Genomic DNA, 21,962 nt, shown 5'->3' on the forward strand with positions numbered 1-21,962 from the left:
CAACAACCCCATCAAGCTCATCAAGTACAACTTCGTCTTCTACAACTACACCATCAAGCTCATCAAGCACAACAACCCCGTCAAGCTCATCGAGTACAACATCGTCCTCAACCACAACCCCATCGAGCTCATCGAGCACAACAACCCCATCAAGCTCATCGAGTACAACTTCGTCTTCTACAACTACACCATCAAGCACAACATCATCATCAACAACAACACCATCAAGCTCCTCCAGCACAACAACACCTTCTAGCTCATCTAGCACTACATCATCATCAACTACAACACCATCAAGCTCCTCCAGTACAACAACACCATCAAGCTCCTCAAGTACAACATCATCATCAACAACAACTCCATCAAGCTCATCAAGCACAACAACCCCATCAAGTTCATCAAGCACAACAACACCATCAAGTTCTTCAAGCACAACTTCATCCTCTACAACTACACCTTCAAGCTCGTCTAGCACAACAACACCTTCTAGCTCATCTAGCACTACATCATCATCAACTACAACACCATCAAGCTCCTCAAGTACAACAACACCATCAAGCTCATCTAGCACAACATCATCATCAACAACTACACCTTCAAGCTCTTCAAGTACAACATCGTCCTCAACTACAACCCCATCAAGCTCCTCCAGCACAACATCATCATCAACAACAACTCCATCAAGCTCATCAAGCACAACAACACCATCAAGTTCATCTAGTACAACTTCATCATCAACAACTACACCTTCAAGCTCCTCAAGTACAACATCATCATCAACAACAACCCCATCAAGCTCCTCCAGTACAACAACACCATCAAGTTCATCTAGCACAACATCATCATCAACAACAACCCCATCAAGCTCGTCAAGTACAACATCATCATCAACAACAACACCATCAAGCTCGTCAAGCACTACTTCATCTTCAACAACAACACCATCAAGCTCATCTTCAACAACAACCCCATCAAGCTCGTCAAGTACAACTTCATCTTCAACAACAACACCATCAAGCTCATCAAGTACAACTTCATCTTCAACAACAACCCCATCAAGCTCATCAAGTACAACTTCATCTTCGACAACAACACCATCAAGCTCATCGAGCACTACTTCATCTTCAACAACAACACCATCAAGCTCATCGAGCACAACGACCCCGTCAAGCTCATCGAGTACAACATCGTCCTCAACCACAACCCCATCAAGCTCATCAAGTACAACTTCGTCTTCTACAACTACACCATCAAGCTCATCAAGCACAACAACCCCGTCAAGCTCATCGAGTACAACATCGTCCTCAACCACAACCCCATCGAGCTCATCGAGCACAACAACCCCATCAAGCTCATCAAGTACAACTTCGTCTTCTACAACTACACCATCAAGCTCATCGAGCACAACAACCCCATCAAGCTCATCTAGTACAACATCGTCCTCGACCACAACTCCATCAAGCTCTTCAAGCACAACTTCATCGTCAACAACAACCCCATCAAGCTCTTCGAGTACCTCTTCATCTTCTATAACATCCACTCCTAATGAAACACCCACACCAACATCAACATCATCAACAAGTTCACCTAGTACAACACCAACAGAATCTTCTACATCTCAAACATCTACCACCTCAACAACATCAACAAGTTCTTCTTCCACCACTTCACAGTCTTCGACAACCACGAGAACACCAACACCTTCAATCTCAACAACATCGTCTAGCACATCGACATCATCTTCAACCACAACTCCATCAAGCTCTTCAAGCACAACAACCCCATCAAGTTCATCAAGTACAACATCATCCTCGACAACTACACCTTCAAGCTCATCAAGTACAACATCATCATCAACAACCACGCCATCAAGCTCCTCAAGCACAACAACACCTTCCAGTTCATCAAGTACAACTTCATCTTCAACAACAACTCCATCTAGCTCATCAAGCACAACAACTCCATCAAGCTCATCGAGCACAACAACTCCATCAAGCTCATCAAGCACAACAACACCTTCCAGTTCATCAAGTACAACTTCATCTTCAACAACAACTCCATCTAGCTCATCAAGCACAACAACCCCATCAAGCTCATCAAGCACAACATCATCCTCTACAACAACTCCATCAAGCTCTTCGAGCACAACAACCCCATCAAGCTCGTCAAGTACAACATCGTCTTCAACAACAACTCCATCAAGTTCATCGAGCACAACAACTCCATCAAGCTCATCAAGCACAACATCTTCTTCTACAACAACTCCATCGAGCTCATCGAGCACAACAACACCTTCAAGCTCATCAAGCACAACATCTTCTTCTACAACAACTCCATCGAGCTCATCGAGCACAACAACACCTTCAAGCTCATCAAGCACAACATCTTCATCTACAACAACTCCATCGAGCTCATCAAGCACAACCAGTTCGTCAACGACAACACCATCAAGCTCATCAAACACAACTAGTTCGTCAACGACAACTCCTTCAAGCTCATCAAGTACAACAACCCCGTCAAGCTCATCAAGCACAACAACCCCATCAAGCTCATCAAGCACAACATCGTCCTCTACAACAACTCCATCAAGCTCATCAAGCACAACATCGTCCTCAACCACAACTCCATCAAGCTCTTCGAGCACAACTACCCCATCAAGCTCATCAAGCACAACATCATCTTCAACAACAACACCATCAAGCTCATCAAGCACAACAACCCCGTCAAGCTCATCAAGCACAACATCGTCCTCTACAACAACTCCATCAAGCTCTTCGAGCACAACTACCCCATCAAGCTCATCAAGCACAACATCGTCTTCGACAACAACTCCATCCAGTTCATCGAGCACAACAACTCCATCAAGCTCATCAAGCACAACATCTTCCTCCACAACAACTCCATCAAGCTCATCGAGCACAACAACCCCATCAAGCTCATCTAGCACAACTTCATCTTCAACAACAACACCATCAAGCTCATCAAGCACCACATCGTCCTCTACAACAACTCCATCAAGCTCATCAAGCACAACATCGTCCTCAACCACAACTCCATCAAGCTCTTCGAGCACAACTACACCATCAAGTTCATCTAGCACAACATCTTCCTCCACAACAACCCCGTCAAGCTCATCGAGCACAACAACCCCATCAAGCTCATCTAGCACAACTTCATCTTCAACAACAACACCATCAAGCTCATCAAGCACCACATCGTCCTCTACAACATCTCCATCAAGCTCTTCGAGCACAACTACACCATCAAGCTCATCTAGCACAACATCTTCGTCAACAACAACTCCATCAAGCTCGTCAAGCACAACAACTCCATCAAGTTCATCAAGCACAACATCTTCCTCCACAACAACTCCATCAAGCTCATCGAGCACAACAACCCCATCAAGCTCATCAAGTACAACTTCATCGTCAACAACCACACCATCAAGCTCTTCAAGCACAACATCGTCCTCAACCACAACTCCATCAAGCTCTTCGAGCACAACAACCCCATCAAGCTCATCAAGCACAACTTCATCTTCAACAACAACTCCATCAAGCTCATCAAGCACAACAACCCCGTCAAGCTCATCAAGCACAACAACACCGTCAAGCTCATCAAGCACAACATCGTCCTCTACAACAACTCCATCAAGCTCATCAAGCACAACATCGTCCTCAACCACAACTCCATCAAGCTCTTCGAGCACAACTACCCCATCAAGCTCATCAAGCACAACATCTTCCTCTACAACAACTCCATCAAGCTCATCAAGCACAACAACCCCATCAAGCTCATCAAGCACAACTAGTTCGTCTACGACAACTCCATCAAGCTCATCAAGCACAACATCATCTTCAACAACAACACCATCAAGCTCATCAAGCACAACAACCCCGTCAAGCTCATCAAGCACAACATCATCTTCAACAACAACACCATCAAGCTCATCAAGCACAACAACCCCATCAAGCTCATCAAGTACAACTTCATCTTCAACAACCACACCATCAAGCTCTTCAAGCACAACATCGTCCTCAACCACAACTCCATCAAGCTCTTCGAGCACAACAACCCCATCAAGCTCATCAAGCACAACTACATCTTCAACAACAACACCATCAAGCTCATCAAGCACAACAACCCCGTCAAGCTCATCAAGCACAACATCGTCCTCTACAACAACTCCATCAAGCTCTTCGAGCACAACTACCCCATCAAGCTCATCAAGCACAACATCGTCTTCGACAACAACTCCATCCAGTTCATCGAGCACAACAACTCCATCAAGCTCATCAAGCACAACATCTTCCTCCACAACAACTCCATCAAGCTCATCGAGCACAACAACCCCATCAAGCTCATCTAGCACAACTTCATCTTCAACAACAACACCATCAAGCTCATCAAGCACCACATCGTCCTCTACAACAACTCCATCAAGCTCATCAAGCACAACATCGTCCTCAACCATAACTCCATCAAGCTCTTCGAGCACAACTACACCATCAAGCTCATCTAGCACAACATCTTCGTCAACAACAACTCCATCAAGCTCATCAAGCACAACATCATCCTCAACCACAACTCCATCAAGCTCTTCGAGCACAACTACACCATCAAGCTCATCTAGCACAACATCTTCGTCAACAACAACTCCATCAAGCTCGTCAAGCACAACAACTCCATCAAGTTCATCAAGCACAACATCGTCCTCAACCACAACTCCATCAAGCTCTTCGAGCACAACAACCCCATCAAGCTCATCAAGCACAACTTCTTCTTCAACAACAACACCATCAAGCTCATCAAGCACAACAACCCCGTCAAGCTCATCAAGCACAACAACCCCGTCAAGCTCATCAAGCACAACTTCATCTTCAACAACAACACCATCAAGCTCATCAAGCACAACAACCCCATCAAGCTCATCAAGTACAACTTCATCTTCAACAACCACACCATCAAGCTCTTCAAGCACAACATCGTCCTCAACCACAACTCCATCAAGCTCTTCGAGCACAACAACCCCATCAAGCTCATCAAGCACAACTTCATCTTCAACAACAACACCATCAAGCTCATCAAGCACAACAACCCCGTCAAGCTCATCAAGCACAACATCGTCCTCTACAACAACTCCATCAAGCTCATCAAGCACAACATCGTCCTCAACCACAACTCCATCAAGCTCTTCGAGCACAACTACCCCATCAAGCTCATCAAGCACAACATCTTCCTCTACAACAACTCCATCAAGCTCATCAAGCACAACAACCCCATCAAGCTCATCAAGCACAACTAGTTCGTCTACGACAACTCCATCAAGCTCATCAAGCACAACTACCCCATCAAGCTCATCAAGCACAACATCATCTTCAACAACAACACCATCAAGCTCATCAAGCACAACAACCCCGTCAAGCTCATCAAGCACAACCTCATCTTCAACAACAACACCATCAAGCTCATCAAGCACAACAACCCCATCAAGCTCATCAAGTACAACTTCATCTTCAACAACCACACCATCAAGTTCTTCAAGCACAACATCGTCCTCAACCACAACTCCATCAAGCTCTTCGAGCACAACAACCACATCAAGCTCATCAAGCACAACTTCATCTTCAACAACAACACCATCAAGCTCATCAAGCACAACAACCCCGTCAAGCTCATCAAGCACAACAACCCCATCAAGCTCATCAAGCACAACATCGTCCTCTACAACAACTCCATCAAGCTCATCAAGCACAACATCGTCCTCAACCACAACTCCATCAAGCTCTTCGAGCACAACTACCCCATCAAGCTCATCAAGCACAACATCTTCCTCTACAACAACTCCATCAAGGTCATCAAGCACAACAACCCCATCAAGCTCATCAAGCACAACTAGTTCGTCTACGACAACTCCATCAAGCTCATCAAGCACAACTACCCCATCAAGCTCATCAAGCACAACATCATCTTCAACAACAACACCATCAAGCTCATCAAGCACAACAACCCCGTCAAGCTCATCAAGCACAACATCGTCCTCTACAACAACTCCATCAAGCTCGTCGAGCACAACTACCCCATCAAGCTCATCAAGCACAACATCGTCTTCGACAACAACTCCATCCAGTTCATCGAGCACAACAACTCCATCTAGCTCATCAAGCACAACATCTTCCTCCACAACAACTCCATCAAGCTCATCGAGCACAACAACCCCATCAAGCTCATCTAGCACAACATCGTCCTCTACAACAACTCCATCAAGCTCATCAAGCACAACATCGTCCTCAACCACAACTCCATCAAGCTCTTCGAGCACAACTACCCCATCAAGCTCATCAAGCACAACATCGTCCTCTACAACAACTCCGTCAAGCTCATCAAGCACAACTAGTTCGTCTACGACAACTCCATCAAGCTCATCAAGCACAACAACCCCTTCAAGCTCATCAAGCACAACTTCATCGTCAACAACAACTCCATCCAGTTCATCGAGCACAACAACTCCGTCAAGCTCATCAAGCACAACAACTCCTTCAAGCTCATCAAGTACAACTTCATCTTCAACAACCACACCATCAAGCTCTTCAAGCACAACAACACCTTCCAGTTCATCAAGTACAACTTCATCTTCAACAACAACTCCATCTAGCTCATCGAGCACAACAACTCCGTCAAGCTCATCAAGCACAACAACTCCGTCAAGCTCATCAAGCACAACATCGTCCTCTACAACAACTCCATCAAGCTCATCAAGCACAACATCCTCCTCAACAACAACTCCATCAAGCTCTTCGAGCACAACTACCCCATCAAGCTCATCAAGCACAACATCTTCCTCTACAACAACGCCATCAAGCTCATCAAGCACAACAACCCCATCAAGCTCATCAAGCACAACTAGTTCGTCTACGACAACTCCATCAAGCTCATCAAGCACAACAACTCCATCAAGCTCATCAAGCACAACAACTCCGTCAAGCTCATCTAGCACAACATCGTCCTCTACAACAACTCCATCAAGCTCATCAAGCACAACAACTCCGTCAAGCTCATCAAGCACAACATCGTCCTCTACAACAACTCCATCAAGCTCATCAAGCACAACATCCTCCTCAACAACAACTCCATCAAGCTCTTCGAGCACAACTACCCCATCAAGCTCATCAAGCACAACATCTTCCTCAACCACAACTCCATCAAGCTCATCAAGTACAACAACTCCATCAAGCTCATCAAGCACAACTAGTTCGTCTACGACAACTCCATCCAGTTCATCGAGCACAACAACTCCGTCAAGCTCATCAAGCACAACTTCGTCTTCAACAACCACACCATCAAGCTCTTCAAGCACAACATCGTCCTCAACCACAACTCCATCAAGCTCTTCGAGCACAACAACCCTATCAAGCTCATCAAGCACAACTTCGTCTTCAACCACAACCCCATCGAGCTCTTCGAGCACAACAACACCGTCAAGCTCATCAAGCACAACATCTTCCTCTACAACAACTCCATCAAGCTCTTCGAGCACAACAACCCCATCAAGCTCATCAAGTACAACTTCATCTTCAACAACCACACCAACAAGCTCTTCAAGCACAACATCGTCCTCAACCACAACTCCATCAAGCTCTTCGAGCACAACAACCCCATCAAGCTCATCAAGCACAACATCCTCCTCAACAACAACTCCATCAAGTTCTTCGAGCACAACTACCCCATCAAGCTCATCAAGCACAACATCTTCCTCAACCACAACTCCATCAAGCTCTTCGAGCACAACTACCCCATCAAGCTCATCAAGCACAACATCTTCCTCTACAACAACTCCATCAAGCTCATCAAGCACAACAACCCCATCAAGCTCATCAAGCACAACTAGTTCGTCTACGACAACTCCATCAAGCTCATCAAGCACAACAACCCCATCAAGCTCATCAAGCACTACATCTTCTTCAACAACAACTCCATCCAGTTCATCGAGCACAACAACTCCGTCAAGCTCTTCAAGCACAACAACTCCATCGAGTTCATCAAGCACAACATCGTCCTCTACAACAACTCCATCGAGTTCATCAAGCACAACATCGTCCTCTACAACAACTCCATCAAGCTCATCAAGTACAACTTCTTCTTCAACTACCACGCCATCAAGTTCTTCAAGCACTTCTTTATCTTCAATAACATCGACTCCTAATGAAACACCAACACCAACGTCGACTTCATCAACATCGTCACCTAGTACAACTCCAACAGAGTCGACTACATCTCAAACTTCAACCACATCATCAACATCAACCAGTTCTACTTCCACTACGTCACAGTCTTCAACAACTTCTAGAACACCAACACCTTCAGTGTCAACATCATCAACTTCATCTCCATCTAGCTCATCTAGCACAACATCATCTTCAACAACAACACCTTCGAGCTCCTCAAGTACAACTACACCATCCAGTTCATCAAGCACAACTTCTTCTTCTTCGACAACAACACCTTCGAGCTCCTCAAGTACAACAACACCATCTAGTTCTTCAAGCACAACCTCTTCATCAACTACCACACCATCAAGCTCGTCTTCAACTACTTCATCATCTACTACAACTCCTTCAAGCTCATCTAGCACAACTTCATCATCGACAACAACTCCATCCAGTTCATCAAGCACCACATCATCTTCAACAACAACACCATCTAGCTCCTCAAGCACAACAACACCATCTAGTTCTTCAAGTACAACCTCTTCATCAACTACTTCACCATCAAGCTCGTCTTCAACTACTTCATCATCTACTACAACTCCTTCAAGTTCATCTAGCACAACCTCATCATCGACAACAACTCCATCCAGTTCATCAAGCACAACATCATCTTCAACAACAACACCATCAAGCTCCTCAAGTACAACAACTCCATCAAGCTCTTCAAGCACAACAACACCATCTAGTTCTTCAAGCACAACCTCTTCATCAACTACCACACCATCAAGCTCGTCTTCAACTACCTCATCATCTACTACAACTCCTTCAAGTTCATCTAGCACAACTTCATCATCGACAACAACTCCATCCAGTTCATCAAGCACAACGTCATCTTCAACAACAACACCTTCAAGCTCCTCAAGTACAACAACCCCATCCAGTTCATCAAGCACAACTTCTTCCTCGACAACAACACCTTCGAGCTCATCAAGCACAACATCATCTTCAACAACAACACCATCAAGCTCCTCAAGTACAACAACACCATCCAGTTCGTCAAGTACATCCTATTCATCAACTACCACACCATCAAGCTCGTCTTCAACTACTTCATCATCTACTACAACTCCTTCAAGTTCATCTAGCACAACTTCATCATCGACAACAACTCCATCCAGTTCATCAAGCACCACATCATCTTCAACAACAACACCATCAAGCTCCTCAAGTACAACAACTCCATCAAGCTCCTCAAGCACAACAACACCATCTAGTTCTTCAAGCACAACCTCTTCATCAACTACCACACCATCAAGCTCGTCTTCAACTACTTCATCATCTACTACAACTCCTTCAAGTTCATCTAGCACAACCTCATCATCGACAACAACACCTTCGAGCTCATCAAGCACCACATCATCTTCAACAACAACACCATCAAGCTCCTCAAGTACAACAACACCATCTAGCTCATCAAGCACCACATCGTCATCTACAACAACTCCATCAAGCTCATCAAGCACAACATCATCTTCAACAACAACACCATCGAGCTCATCAAGCACAACTAGTTCTTCAACGACAACTCCATCAAGTTCATCGAGCACAACTTCCTCATCTACAACAACACCATCAAGCTCATCAAGTACAACATCACCTAGTACAACTCCAACAGAGTCGACTACATCTCAAACTTCAACCACATCTTCAACATCAACCAGTTCTACTTCAACTACATCACAGTCCTCAACAACCTCGAGGACACCAACACCTTCAGTCTCAACATCTTCAACTACAACACCATCAAGCTCATCAAGCACAACATCGTCATCAACTACAACACCTTCAAGCTCATCTTCAACAACATCATCATCAACAACGACACCGTCAAGTTCTTCAAGTACTACAACACCTTCTAGTTCATCCTCAACAACTTCATCGTCAACAACAACTCCCTCAAGCTCATCAAGCACAACCTCATCTTCAACAACAACACCATCAAGTTCCTCAAGTACAACAACACCATCCAGTTCGTCAAGCACAACCTCTTCATCAACTACCACACCATCAAGCTCGTCTTCAACTACTTCATCATCTACTACAACTCCTTCAAGTTCATCTAGCACAACTTCATCATCGACAACAACTCCATCCAGTTCATCAAGCACAACGTCATCTTCAACAACAACACCTTCAAGTTCCTCAAGTACAACAACACCATCAAGCTCATCAAGCACAACATCGTCATCAACTACAACACCTTCAAGCTCATCTTCAACTACATCATCATCAACAACGACACCATCAAGTTCTTCAAGTACTACAACACCTTCTAGTTCATCCTCAACAACTTCATCGTCAACAACAACTCCTTCAAGCTCATCAAGCACAACGTCATCTTCAACAACAACACCTTCAAGTTCCTCAAGTACAACAACCCCATCCAGTTCTTCGAGCACAACTTCTTCCTCAACAACAACACCTTCGAGCTCATCAAGCACAACATCATCTTCAACAACAACACCTTCAAGTTCTTCAAGTACAACAACACCATCAAGCTCATCAAGCACAACATCGTCATCAACTACAACACCTTCAAGCTCATCTTCAACTACATCATCATCAACAACGACACCATCAAGTTCTTCAAGTACTACAACACCTTCTAGTTCATCCTCAACAACTTCATCGTCAACAACAACTCCTTCAAGCTCATCAAGCACAACGTCATCTTCAACAACAACACCATCAAGCTCGTCAAGTACAACAACCCCATCAAGCTCTTCAAGCACAACTTCATCTTCAACTACCACACCATCAAGCTCGTCTTCGACTACTTCATCATCTACTACAACTCCTTCAAGCTCATCTAGCACAACTTCATCATCGACAACAACTCCATCCAGTTCATCAAGCACCACATCATCTTCAACAACAACACCATCAAGCTCCTCGAGCACAACAACACCATCCAGTTCGTCAAGTACAACCTCTTCATCAACTACTACACCATCAAGCTCGTCTTCAACTACTTCATCATCTACTACAACTCCTTCAAGTTCATCTAGCACAACCTCATCATCGACAACAACTCCATCCAGTTCATCAAGCACAACATCATCTTCAACAACAACACCATCAAGCTCCTCAAGTACAACAACTCCATCAAGCTCTTCAAGCACAACAACACCATCTAGTTCTTCAAGCACAACCTCTTCATCAACTACCACACCATCAAGCTCGTCTTCAACTACCTCATCATCTACTACAACTCCTTCAAGTTCATCTAGCACAACTTCATCATCGACAACAACTCCATCCAGTTCATCAAGCACAACGTCATCTTCAACAACAACACCGTCAAGCTCCTCAAGTACAACAACCCCATCCAGTTCATCAAGCACAACTTCTTCCTCGACAACAACACCTTCGAGCTCATCAAGCACAACATCATCTTCAACAACAACACCATCAAGCTCCTCAAGTACAACAACACCATCCAGTTCGTCAAGTACAACCTCTTCATCAACTACCACACCATCAAGCTCGTCTTCAACTACTTCATCATCTACTACAACTCCTTCAAGTTCATCAAGCACCACATCATCTTCAACAACAACACCATCAAGCTCCTCAAGTACAACAACTCCATCAAGCTCCTCAAGCACAACAACACCATCTAGTTCTTCAAGCACAACCTCTTCATCAACTACCACACCATCAAGCTCGTCTTCAACTACTTCATCATCTACAACAACTCCATCCAGTTCATCAAGCACAACATCATCATCGACAACAACACCTTCGAGCTCATCAAGCACCACCTCATCTTCAACAACAACACCATCAAGCTCTTCAAGTACAACAACACCATCTAGCTCATCAAGCACCACATCGTCATCTACAACAACTCCATCAAGCTCATCAAGCACAACCAGTTCTTCAACGACAACTCCATCAAGTTCATCAAGCACAACTTCCTCATCAACAACAACACCATCTAGCTCATCAAGCACAACATCACCTAGTACCACTCCAACAGAGTCGACTACATCTCAAACTTCAACCACATCTTCAACATCAACCAGTTCTACTTCAACTACATCACAGTCCTCAACAACCTCGAGGACACCAACACCTTCAGTCTCAACATCTTCAACTACAACACCATCAAGCTCATCAAGCACAACATCGTCATCAACTACAACACCTTCAAGCTCATCTTCAACAACATCATCATCAACAACGACACCGTCAAGTTCTTCAAGTACTACAACACCTTCTAGTTCATCCTCAACAACTTCATCGTCAACAACAACTCCCTCAAGCTCATCAAGCACAACCTCATCTTCAACAACAACACCATCAAGTTCCTCAAGTACAACAACACCATCCAGTTCGTCAAGCACAACCTCTTCATCAACTACCACACCATCAAGCTCGTCTTCAACTACTTCATCATCTACTACAACTCCTTCAAGTTCATCTAGCACAACTTCATCATCGACAACAACTCCATCCAGTTCATCAAGCACAACGTCATCTTCAACAACAACACCTTCAAGTTCCTCAAGTACAACAACACCATCAAGCTCACCAAGCACAACATCGTCATCAACTACAACACCTTCAAGCTCATCTTCAACTACATCATCATCAACAACGACACCATCAAGTTCTTCAAGTACTACAACACCTTCTAGTTCATCCTCAACAACTTCATCGTCAACAACAACTCCTTCAAGCTCATCAAGCACAACCTCATCTTCAACAACAACACCTTCAAGTTCCTCAAGTACAACAACCCCATCCAGTTCTTCGAGCACAACTTCTTCCTCAACAACAACACCTTCGAGCTCATCAAGCACAACATCATCTTCAACAACAACACCATCAAGCTCCTCAAGTACAACAACACCATCCAGTTCGTCAAGTACAACCTCTTCATCAACTACTACACCATCAAGCTCGTCTTCAACGACTTCGTCATCTACTACCACTCCTTCAAGCTCTTCTAGCACAACCTCATCATCGACAACAACACCTTCGAGCTCATCTAGCACCACATCATCTTCAACAACAACACCATCAAGCTCCTCAAGCACAACAACACCATCTAGTTCTTCAAGCACAACCTCTTCATCAACTACCACACCATCAAGCTCGTCTTCAACTACTTCATCATCTACAACAACTCCATCTAGTTCATCAAGCACAACATCATCTTCAACAACTACACCTTCAAGCTCCTCAAGTACAACAACACCATCCAGTTCATCAAGTACAACCTCTTCATCAACTACCACACCATCAAGTTCATCTTCAACAACTTCATCATCTACTACAACTCCTTCAAGCTCATCTAGCACAACCTCATCATCGACAACAACACCTTCGAGCTCATCAAGCACCACCTCATCTTCAACAACAACACCATCAAGCTCTTCAAGTACAACAACACCATCTAGCTCATCAAGCACCACATTGTCATCTACAACAACTCCATCAAGCTCATCAAGCACAACCAGTTCTTCAACGACAACTCCATCAAGTTCATCAAGCACAACTTCCTCATCAACAACAACTCCATCTAGCTCATCAAGCACAACATCACCTAGTACCACTCCAACAGAGTCGACTACATCTCAAACTTCAACCACATCTTCAACATCAACCAGTTCTACTTCAACTACATCACAGTCCTCAACAACCTCGAGGACACCAACACCTTCAGTCTCCACATCATCAACAACAACACCATCAAGCTCTCTAGCCAACAACACCATCAAGCTCATCAAGCACCACTTCATCTTTCAACAACTACTCCTTCAAGCTCATCAAGTACAACTTCATCTTCAACAACAACACCATCAAGCTCTTTCGAGTACAACAACGCCATCAAGCTCATCAAGCACAACTTCATCTTCAACAACAACACCATCAAGCTCTTCGAGTACAACAACACCATCAAGTTCATCAAGCACAACTTCTCTTCAACAACAACACCATCAACATTTCCCGCCCCCGTCCGTTCATCGACAACCGTCATCTACGACACTCCTTCAAGTTCTCTAGCACAACACGCCATCAAGCACCAACACCTTCATCTCTCAGCACCCCCCCTCATAAATCACAACAACACCGGTACAAGTGCTACAACACAAAACCACCACTGTTACATTCAAGAACCTCTGATGAAATAACTTAAACCGATAAGCTGTTTCGAAACTACAAAGGCAATCTAGTTCATCAAAGCACATTGACTATCATTTTTCAACAACTACACCTAAAGTTCTCAAGTCAACCCAACAAATCCAGTTCTCAAGTAACCTCTTAATTCAACTACACACAACTCAAGGTCAATCTGCAACAATCTCCATCATTTTCACAACTTCCGTTCCAAGTATCCTAAAAAAGAATCCACAACCTCAAGGACACAATCCCCAGCACACGCAACACCCATCTTGGAAAAACCATAGACCTAGTACACAAACTAATTATGTAGAACAAGACATCGTAATTACACACCCTCCTCTAACTATGATCAAGCAAACGGAGTTTTTCGTCGACAACTCTTCAAGTTTTTTTAAGGACACAACGTATCGTACAACAAAACTCCATTTCTCAAGCACTGGAATCAAGCACAACATCATAGCACCCCTGTCACAAACAGATTACGACTACATCTCAAAACGTCAACCCAGGGTCTGTTCAACAATACGTTCACTTCAACTAAAATCACATTCTCAACATCCTCGATGGATTTAACCAACCACATTCGTTAAAACTTTATACTTTGAAACCAAATTTAAGCTTAAGCAAAAACAATGAAATCAGCCCAAACCTACGCTAGCATCAACTACCTTAAAAACAATGACAAATAAGAACTGTCAAGTATTCATACTCAGCTTGTGTTGTCTTTAAACCTTCATAGTAACAACAACTTTTAAGATCATTTAATTAAACGTCAATTCGTCAAGGAAGAAACCATCAAGCCCTCAATGTTACAAGGAATTAACGATGTCGAGGCGTAAGAAACACTCTGATGAAATCACACTTCACTTAAATTTTAGACACATCAAAGCTTGACTTCAAATTTCTTAATCTTACTACCAATCCTTTTAAGTTTTCTAGCACGGACTTCTCATCGACAACAAACCCATCAACTTAACGGAGTTCGAATTAAACCAAGCTCATCAAGCACAACCTCATCTTCAACAACAACACCATCGAGCTCATCTAGCACAACCAGTTCTTCAACGACAACTCCATCAAGTTCATCAAGCACAACTTCCTCTTCAACTACAACTCCTTCTAGTTCTTCTTCAACTACTTCCTCATCTACAACAACACCATCCAGCTCATCAAGCACATCATCACCTAGTACAACTCCAACTGAGTCGACTACATCTCAAAGTTCGACCACATCATCATCATCAACCAGTTCTACTTCAACTACATCACCGTCCTCAACAACATCAAGGACACCAACACCTTCAGTCTCCACATCATCAACAACAACACCATCAAGCTCTTCTAGCACAACAACACCATCAAGCTCATCAAGCACCACTTCATCTTCAACAACTACTCCTTCAAGCTCATCAAGTACAACTTCATCTTCAACAACAACACCATCAAGCTCTTCGAGTACAACAACACCATCAAGTTCATCAAGCACAACTTCATCTTCAACAACAACACCATCAAGCTCTTCGAGTACAACAACACCATCAAGCTCATCAAGCACAACTTCATCATCAACAACAACACCATCAAGCTCTTCTAGCACAACAACACCATCAAGCTCATCAAGCACCACTTCATCTTCAACAACTACTCCTTCAAGCTCATCAAGTACAACTTCATCTTCAACAACAACACCATCAAGCTCTTCGAGTACAACAACACCATCAAGCTCATCAAGCACAACTTCATCTTCAACAACAACACCATCAAGCTCTTCTAGCACAACATCACCTAGTACAACTCCAACAGAGTCGACTACATCTCAAACTTCGACCACATCATCAACATCAACCAGTTCTACTTCAACTACATCACAGTCCTCCACAACCTCAAGGACACCAACACCTTCAGTCTCCACATCATCAACAACAACACCATCAAGCTCTTCTAGCACGACAACACCATCAAGCTCATCTAGCACCACCTCATCTTCAACAACTACTCCTTCAAGCTCATCAAGTACAACTTCATCTTCAACAACAACACCATCAAGCTCTTCGAGTACAACAACACCATCAAGCTCCTCGAGCACCACCTCATCTTCAACAACTACTCCTTCAAGCTCATCAAGTACCACTTCGTCGTCAACAACAACACCATCAAGCTCGTCGAGCACAACAACGCCATCCAGTTCATCAAGCACAACTTCATCTTCAACAACAACACCATCAAGCTCTTCCAGCACAACCACGCCATCCAGTTCATCAAGCACAACCAGTTCATCAACGACAACTCCGTCAAGTTCGTCTAGCACAACCACGCCATCAAGCTCCTCAAGCTCTTCATCTTCTACATCACCCCCACCTCATAAATGCGTATCACCTCTTGGCGGTGACAGAGTTGAGATTAGGACCAAAACCACCACTGTCTACATGGAAGATCCTTCTGATGAAGATAACTTTATAACCGATGAAGTTGTTGTCGGAAAGACAAAGGGATCTGGTGTCAAGGTCACATATGTCACAATTGACTATGATGACATTATTGGCAAACAAAATGACACGGTAAATGTTTATTAACTTGTCAATACCCGTAAAAAGTTTCCGATATTTTCAACTGGTAACTGATTAAAGGTTTAGTACTTGACAACAATTAATTTAGGTAATCTGAAATAATCACCATTATTTTTTCAGCATGACGTTTGGGTGTACGAATCCAATATCTTCTTGAAGATTAAAGAATCAACACAACCTGGCAAGGACTTCATTCCCCAAGTCACCGAAATTCACCCTCTTGGAAAACCGATAGAATCCATAGACACAACTAATTTGGTTGAGAACGAAGACATCGAGGTAATTATCACGACACCCTCCTCTAACTATTGATAAGTAAACTGGTGGAGATTAATTTTCGTCGATAATAGTTTAACTGGGTCTTTTGGTATTTGAGGACTGGAAAACGTAGGTAATTTAAAAGTCCATTTTCTTCAGGAAGCAACTGGAGAGTTCAAAGAAATCGAGACACTCCCCAAGAGTGATCGACGAACTTACACTGAATTTACCGACACCATTCAAAAATACGTCAATCCCAGTGGATCTGTGTTTAACAAGGTACGTTTACAGCAATAAATCAACTTTTTAAAAAGAATATTCTCTGAAAGTCTCGATGATTTAAGTCTTTATTACTGCTGTTTAATTTAGCCGTTATAAACTAATATTCTTAGGAGAACAATGGTATTGTATTGGTTAACAAATACACAGATGAAGGAGTCAGCCCTAACGATGACGGTGTAAGCATCAGGTACGCTTAAAAGAAATGAGGCAAAATAAGAAACATGTAATTTGTATGTCATACTGTCAGGTCTTGTGTTGTCTTTAAATCCTTACTATATACATTGAACGATACATTTTATGGGGTTGATTGATACTATTTTTAATTAATTTGTATTTTTGTCAGGTATTACGGTGTGGATGAGGAAGATGAAGATGCTCAGCCCCATATCGATGTCTGTTACAAGATTGTCGAAGTTAAGAGATGTGAAGAAGGCGAAGAAGAGGTTTGTGTTCACTCTGTGATGAAATCACAATCTTCCTTGTAATTTATAGGAAGTTTTCTGTGTAGCATTGAATAATGTTGACTCTTATTAATTTTCTTAAATTTATACTTAATACATAATCTAATTTTTTAGATTGTTATGGTCGTCGAGGATGTTGTCACCGTTGACAAGGCTAACCCTGATACCAACTATGAAGGAGATGATCTCGATATTGGAAAACCAGACGGTTCTACTGACAGCGAGAAGCGAGTAATCGTTAAATTCAATGTCGATTCATTTGATACAGGTTAGACAATCATACGTAGACTTCTAGTTATTTACATACATGTATATATTTAATTGTATTTATATATATGTTGATATGTATAGCCATATATATTTCAAGTTGATCAAAAGTCAAACTCAAAGAAAAGTAGTTAAATTACTTTCAACTTATATATTATGTGAGAACGAGATCATTAATGGTAATATTATCCGCAGAAAAATACGATTTGAAGGAAATCACAAGTGCCTGGATTCATGTGACCTTCAAAGATTTCGTAGAGAATGGAGGTAGAGATGAGGCATCAACGGAAAACAAAATAGTTGTAACAGTGGTAAGTACATTCTAATGTTAAAATGAATACAAATCCAATGGAACATTTAAATATGTGCAATGTTGGGACATAATAAAAATGTTTTAACATTATTTCAACTGTCCTCTTTGTATCGATACCTGAGAGCTCTGACTTAATCAAATAGTTTATAGAGTCAAATGTTTCTTAGTCCAGTAATTTAAGTTAACTGTTGATTATTTAGTAGTAGTATAACACTGGCTTGTTACAGCTGACCACATTGGAGGAAGGCACAGATTTGGATGAAAAGACAGCTACTTGGACTAACACTGGTATGGACAACGTGGATACTGACAATGCTGATGAGGTCGTCGGAACCGTCGTTATTCCTCAGGAACAACCAGGAACTACACCAGTTGTGGTAAGTGCGGTCTCTTCTTGAAACTTGTTTCAATGGAATGATTAAGTTATGTTCTCTAAGTACTAAGTAGAATATATGACATTTCCGTTCTGCGAAGAAGAAAAAAGCCGAGACTAATTAATAAACATCCTTAGATTACAATCACAGACTTTGACGTTGAGAAGATGATCACAGAATTCAAGGGTATTGTTCTTAGTGGGGTAGAAGAGAAAACATCCCCTCACCCAATACCTGAATTCTTCGGCAAAGGTAAAAATCAACGACCAGGCCTTCCAATGACCCGCCAAAACAACGATGTTCAGTTCTTGTGAAGCAGTATATTTTATCTATTCGGTGTTTCCAAATTTCCAGTGCCCGTTTATTATTTAACTTTCGTTGATTAATAACAAACTGATTTTTCAGGACAAGAAGTGTTCCCTAAGCCAGCTTTCCACGTTTGTGTACCAAAGATAATATCGACCACATCCAGTTCATCAAGCACAACCAGTTCATCAACGACAACTCCATCAAGTTCCTCTAGCACAACCACGCCATCAAGCTCATCAAGCACAACAACCCCATCAAGTTCGTCTAGCACAACCACGCCATCAAGTTCCTCAAGCTCTACAACAACACCCCCACCTCATAAATGCGTATCACCTCTTGGCGGTGACAGGGTTGAGATTAGGACCAAAACCACCACTGTCTACATGGAAGATCCTTCTGATGAAGATAACTTGTCAACCGATGAAGTTGTTGTCGGAAAGACAAAGGGATCTGGTGTCAAGGTCACATATGTCACAATTGACTATGATGACATTATTGGCAAACAAAATGACACGGTAAATGTTTATTAACTTGTCAATACCCGTAAAAAGTTTCCGATATTTTCAACTGGTAACTGATTAAAGGTTGATACTTGACAACAATTAATTTAGGTAATCTGAAATAATCACCATTATTTTTTCAGCATGACGTTTGGGTGTACGAATCCAATATCTTCTTGAAGATTAAAGAATCAACACAACCTGGCAAGGACTTCATTCCCCAAGTCACCGAAATTCACCCTCTTGGAAAACCGATAGAATCCATAGACACAACTAATTTGGTTGAGAACGAAGACATCGAGGTAATTATCACGACACCCTCCTCTAACCTCTTGATAAGTAAACTGGTGGAGATTAGTTTTCGGTCGATAATAGTTTAACCGGATCTTTTGGTATTTGAGGACTGGAAAACGTATGTTATTTAAAAGTCTATTTTCTTCAGGAAGCAACTGGAGAGTTCAAAGAAATCAAGAAACTCCCCAAGAGTGATCGACGAACTTACACTGAATTCACCGAAACCATTCAAAAATACGTCAATCCCAGTGGATCTGTGTTTAACAAGGTACGTTGACAGCAATAAATCAACTTTTTAAAAAGAACATTCACTGAAAGTCTCGATGATTTAAGTCTTTATTACTGCTGTTTAATTTAGCCGTTATAAACTAATATTCTTAGGAGAACAATGGTATTGTATTGGTTAACAAATACACAGATGAAGGAGTCAGCCCTAACGATGACGGTGTAAGCATCAGGTACGCTTAAAAGAAATGAGGCAAAATAAGAAACATGTAATTTGTATGTCATACTGTCAGGTCTTGTGTTGTCTTTAAATCCTTACTATATATACATTGAACGATACATTTTATGGGGTTGATTGATACTATTTTTAATTAATTTGTATTTTTGTCAGGTATTACGGTGTGGATGAGGAAGATGAAGATGCTCAGCCCCATATCGATGTCTGTTACAAGATTGTCGAAGTTAAGAGATGTGAAGAAGGCGAAGAAGAGGTTTGTGTTCACTCCGTGACGAAATCACAATCTTCCTTGTAATTTATAGGAAGTTTTCTGTGTAGCATTGAATAATGTTGACTCTTATTAATTTTCTTAAATTTATACTTAATACATTATCTAATTTTTTAGATTGTTATGGTCGTCGAGGATGTTGTCACCGTTGACAAGGCTAACCCTGATACCAACTATGAAGGAGATGATCTCGATATTGGAAAACCAGACGGTTCTACTGACAGCGAGAAGCGAGTAATCGTTAAATTCAATGTCGATTCATTTGATACAGGTTAGACAATAATACCTAGACTTCTAGTTATTTACATACATGTATGTATTTTATTATATTTATATATATGTTGATATGTATAGCTTTATATATTTGAAGTTGATCAAAAGTCAAACTCAAAGAAAAGTAGTTAAATTACTTTCAACTTATATATTATGTGAGAACGAGATCATTAATGGTAATATTATCCGCAGAAAAATACGAATTGAAGGATATCACAAGTGCCTGGATTCATGTGACCTTCAAAGATTTCGTAGAGAATGGAGGTAGAGATGAGGCATCAACGGAAAACAAAATAGTTGTAACAGTGGTAAGTACATTCTAATGTTAATATGAATACAAATCCAATGGAACATTTAAATATGTGCAATGTTGGGACATAATGAAATTTTTTTAACATTATTTCAACTGTCCTCTTTGTATCGATACCTGAGAGCTCTGACTCAATCAAATAGTTTATACAGTCAAATATTTCTTCGTCCAGTAATTTAAGTTAACTGTTGACTATTTAGTACTTTAGTAGTAGTATAACACTGGCCTGTTACAGCTGACCACATTGGAGGAAGGCACAGATTTGGATGAAAAGACAGCTACTTGGACTAACACTGGTATGGACAACGTGGATACTGACAATGCTGATGAGGTCGTCGGAACCGTCGTTATTCCTCAGAAACAACCAGGAACTACACCAGTTGTGGTAAGTGCGGTCTCCTCTTGAAGCTTAATTAGTTTAAATGAAATGATTAAGTTAAATTGAATTTTCCGTTCTGCGAAGAAGAAAAAAGCTGAGACTAATTAATAAACATCCTTAGATTACAATCACAGACTTTGACGTTGAGAAGATGATCACAGAATTCAAGGGTATTGTTCTTACTGGGGTAGAAGAGAAAACATCCCCTCACTCAATACCTGAATTCTTTGGCAAAGGTAAAA

At 42.0% G+C, this 21,962-nt stretch overlaps 1 protein-coding gene across 11 annotated transcripts in view; it reads left to right on the plus strand.

Moving 5' to 3' along the window:
- The window catches only part of LOC134818473 (mucin-19-like), a 40,542-nt gene that overhangs the window by 12,927 nt on the left and 5,653 nt on the right, over window positions 1-21,962 (plus strand). The window contains exons 29-49 of one of the 11 annotated variants that reach the window (XM_063828046.1): window positions 215-13,599; window positions 14,146-14,175; window positions 15,396-16,960; window positions 17,090-17,248; window positions 17,387-17,506; window positions 17,620-17,696; window positions 17,853-17,952; window positions 18,085-18,238; window positions 18,433-18,548; window positions 18,778-18,927; window positions 19,062-19,176; window positions 19,330-19,394; window positions 19,446-19,748; window positions 19,877-20,035; window positions 20,176-20,295; window positions 20,409-20,485; window positions 20,644-20,743; window positions 20,876-21,029; window positions 21,224-21,339; window positions 21,577-21,726; window positions 21,842-21,956. In XM_063828046.1, the coding sequence (XP_063684116.1) occupies window positions 215-13,599; window positions 14,146-14,175; window positions 15,396-16,960; window positions 17,090-17,248; window positions 17,387-17,506; window positions 17,620-17,696; window positions 17,853-17,952; window positions 18,085-18,238; window positions 18,433-18,548; window positions 18,778-18,927; window positions 19,062-19,176; window positions 19,330-19,394; window positions 19,446-19,748; window positions 19,877-20,035; window positions 20,176-20,295; window positions 20,409-20,485; window positions 20,644-20,743; window positions 20,876-21,029; window positions 21,224-21,339; window positions 21,577-21,726; window positions 21,842-21,956 (17,330 nt within the window). Of the gene's footprint in view, window positions 1-202; window positions 13,600-14,098; window positions 14,176-15,395; window positions 16,961-17,089; window positions 17,249-17,386; window positions 17,507-17,619; window positions 17,697-17,852; window positions 17,953-18,084; window positions 18,239-18,432; window positions 18,549-18,777; window positions 18,928-19,061; window positions 19,177-19,329; window positions 19,749-19,876; window positions 20,036-20,175; window positions 20,296-20,408; window positions 20,486-20,643; window positions 20,744-20,875; window positions 21,030-21,223; window positions 21,340-21,576; window positions 21,727-21,841; window positions 21,957-21,962 lie in introns of all 11 variants that reach the window. The other 10 variants (XM_063828049.1, XM_063828050.1, XM_063828047.1 and 7 more) reach the window with 10 other exon arrangements.

Source organism: Bolinopsis microptera, chromosome 7 (genome assembly GCF_026151205.1).
Source record: "Bolinopsis microptera isolate Bmic1 chromosome 7, MBARI_Bmic_1.0, whole genome shotgun sequence".
Lineage (NCBI taxonomy): Eukaryota > Metazoa > Ctenophora > Tentaculata > Lobata > Bolinopsidae > Bolinopsis > Bolinopsis microptera.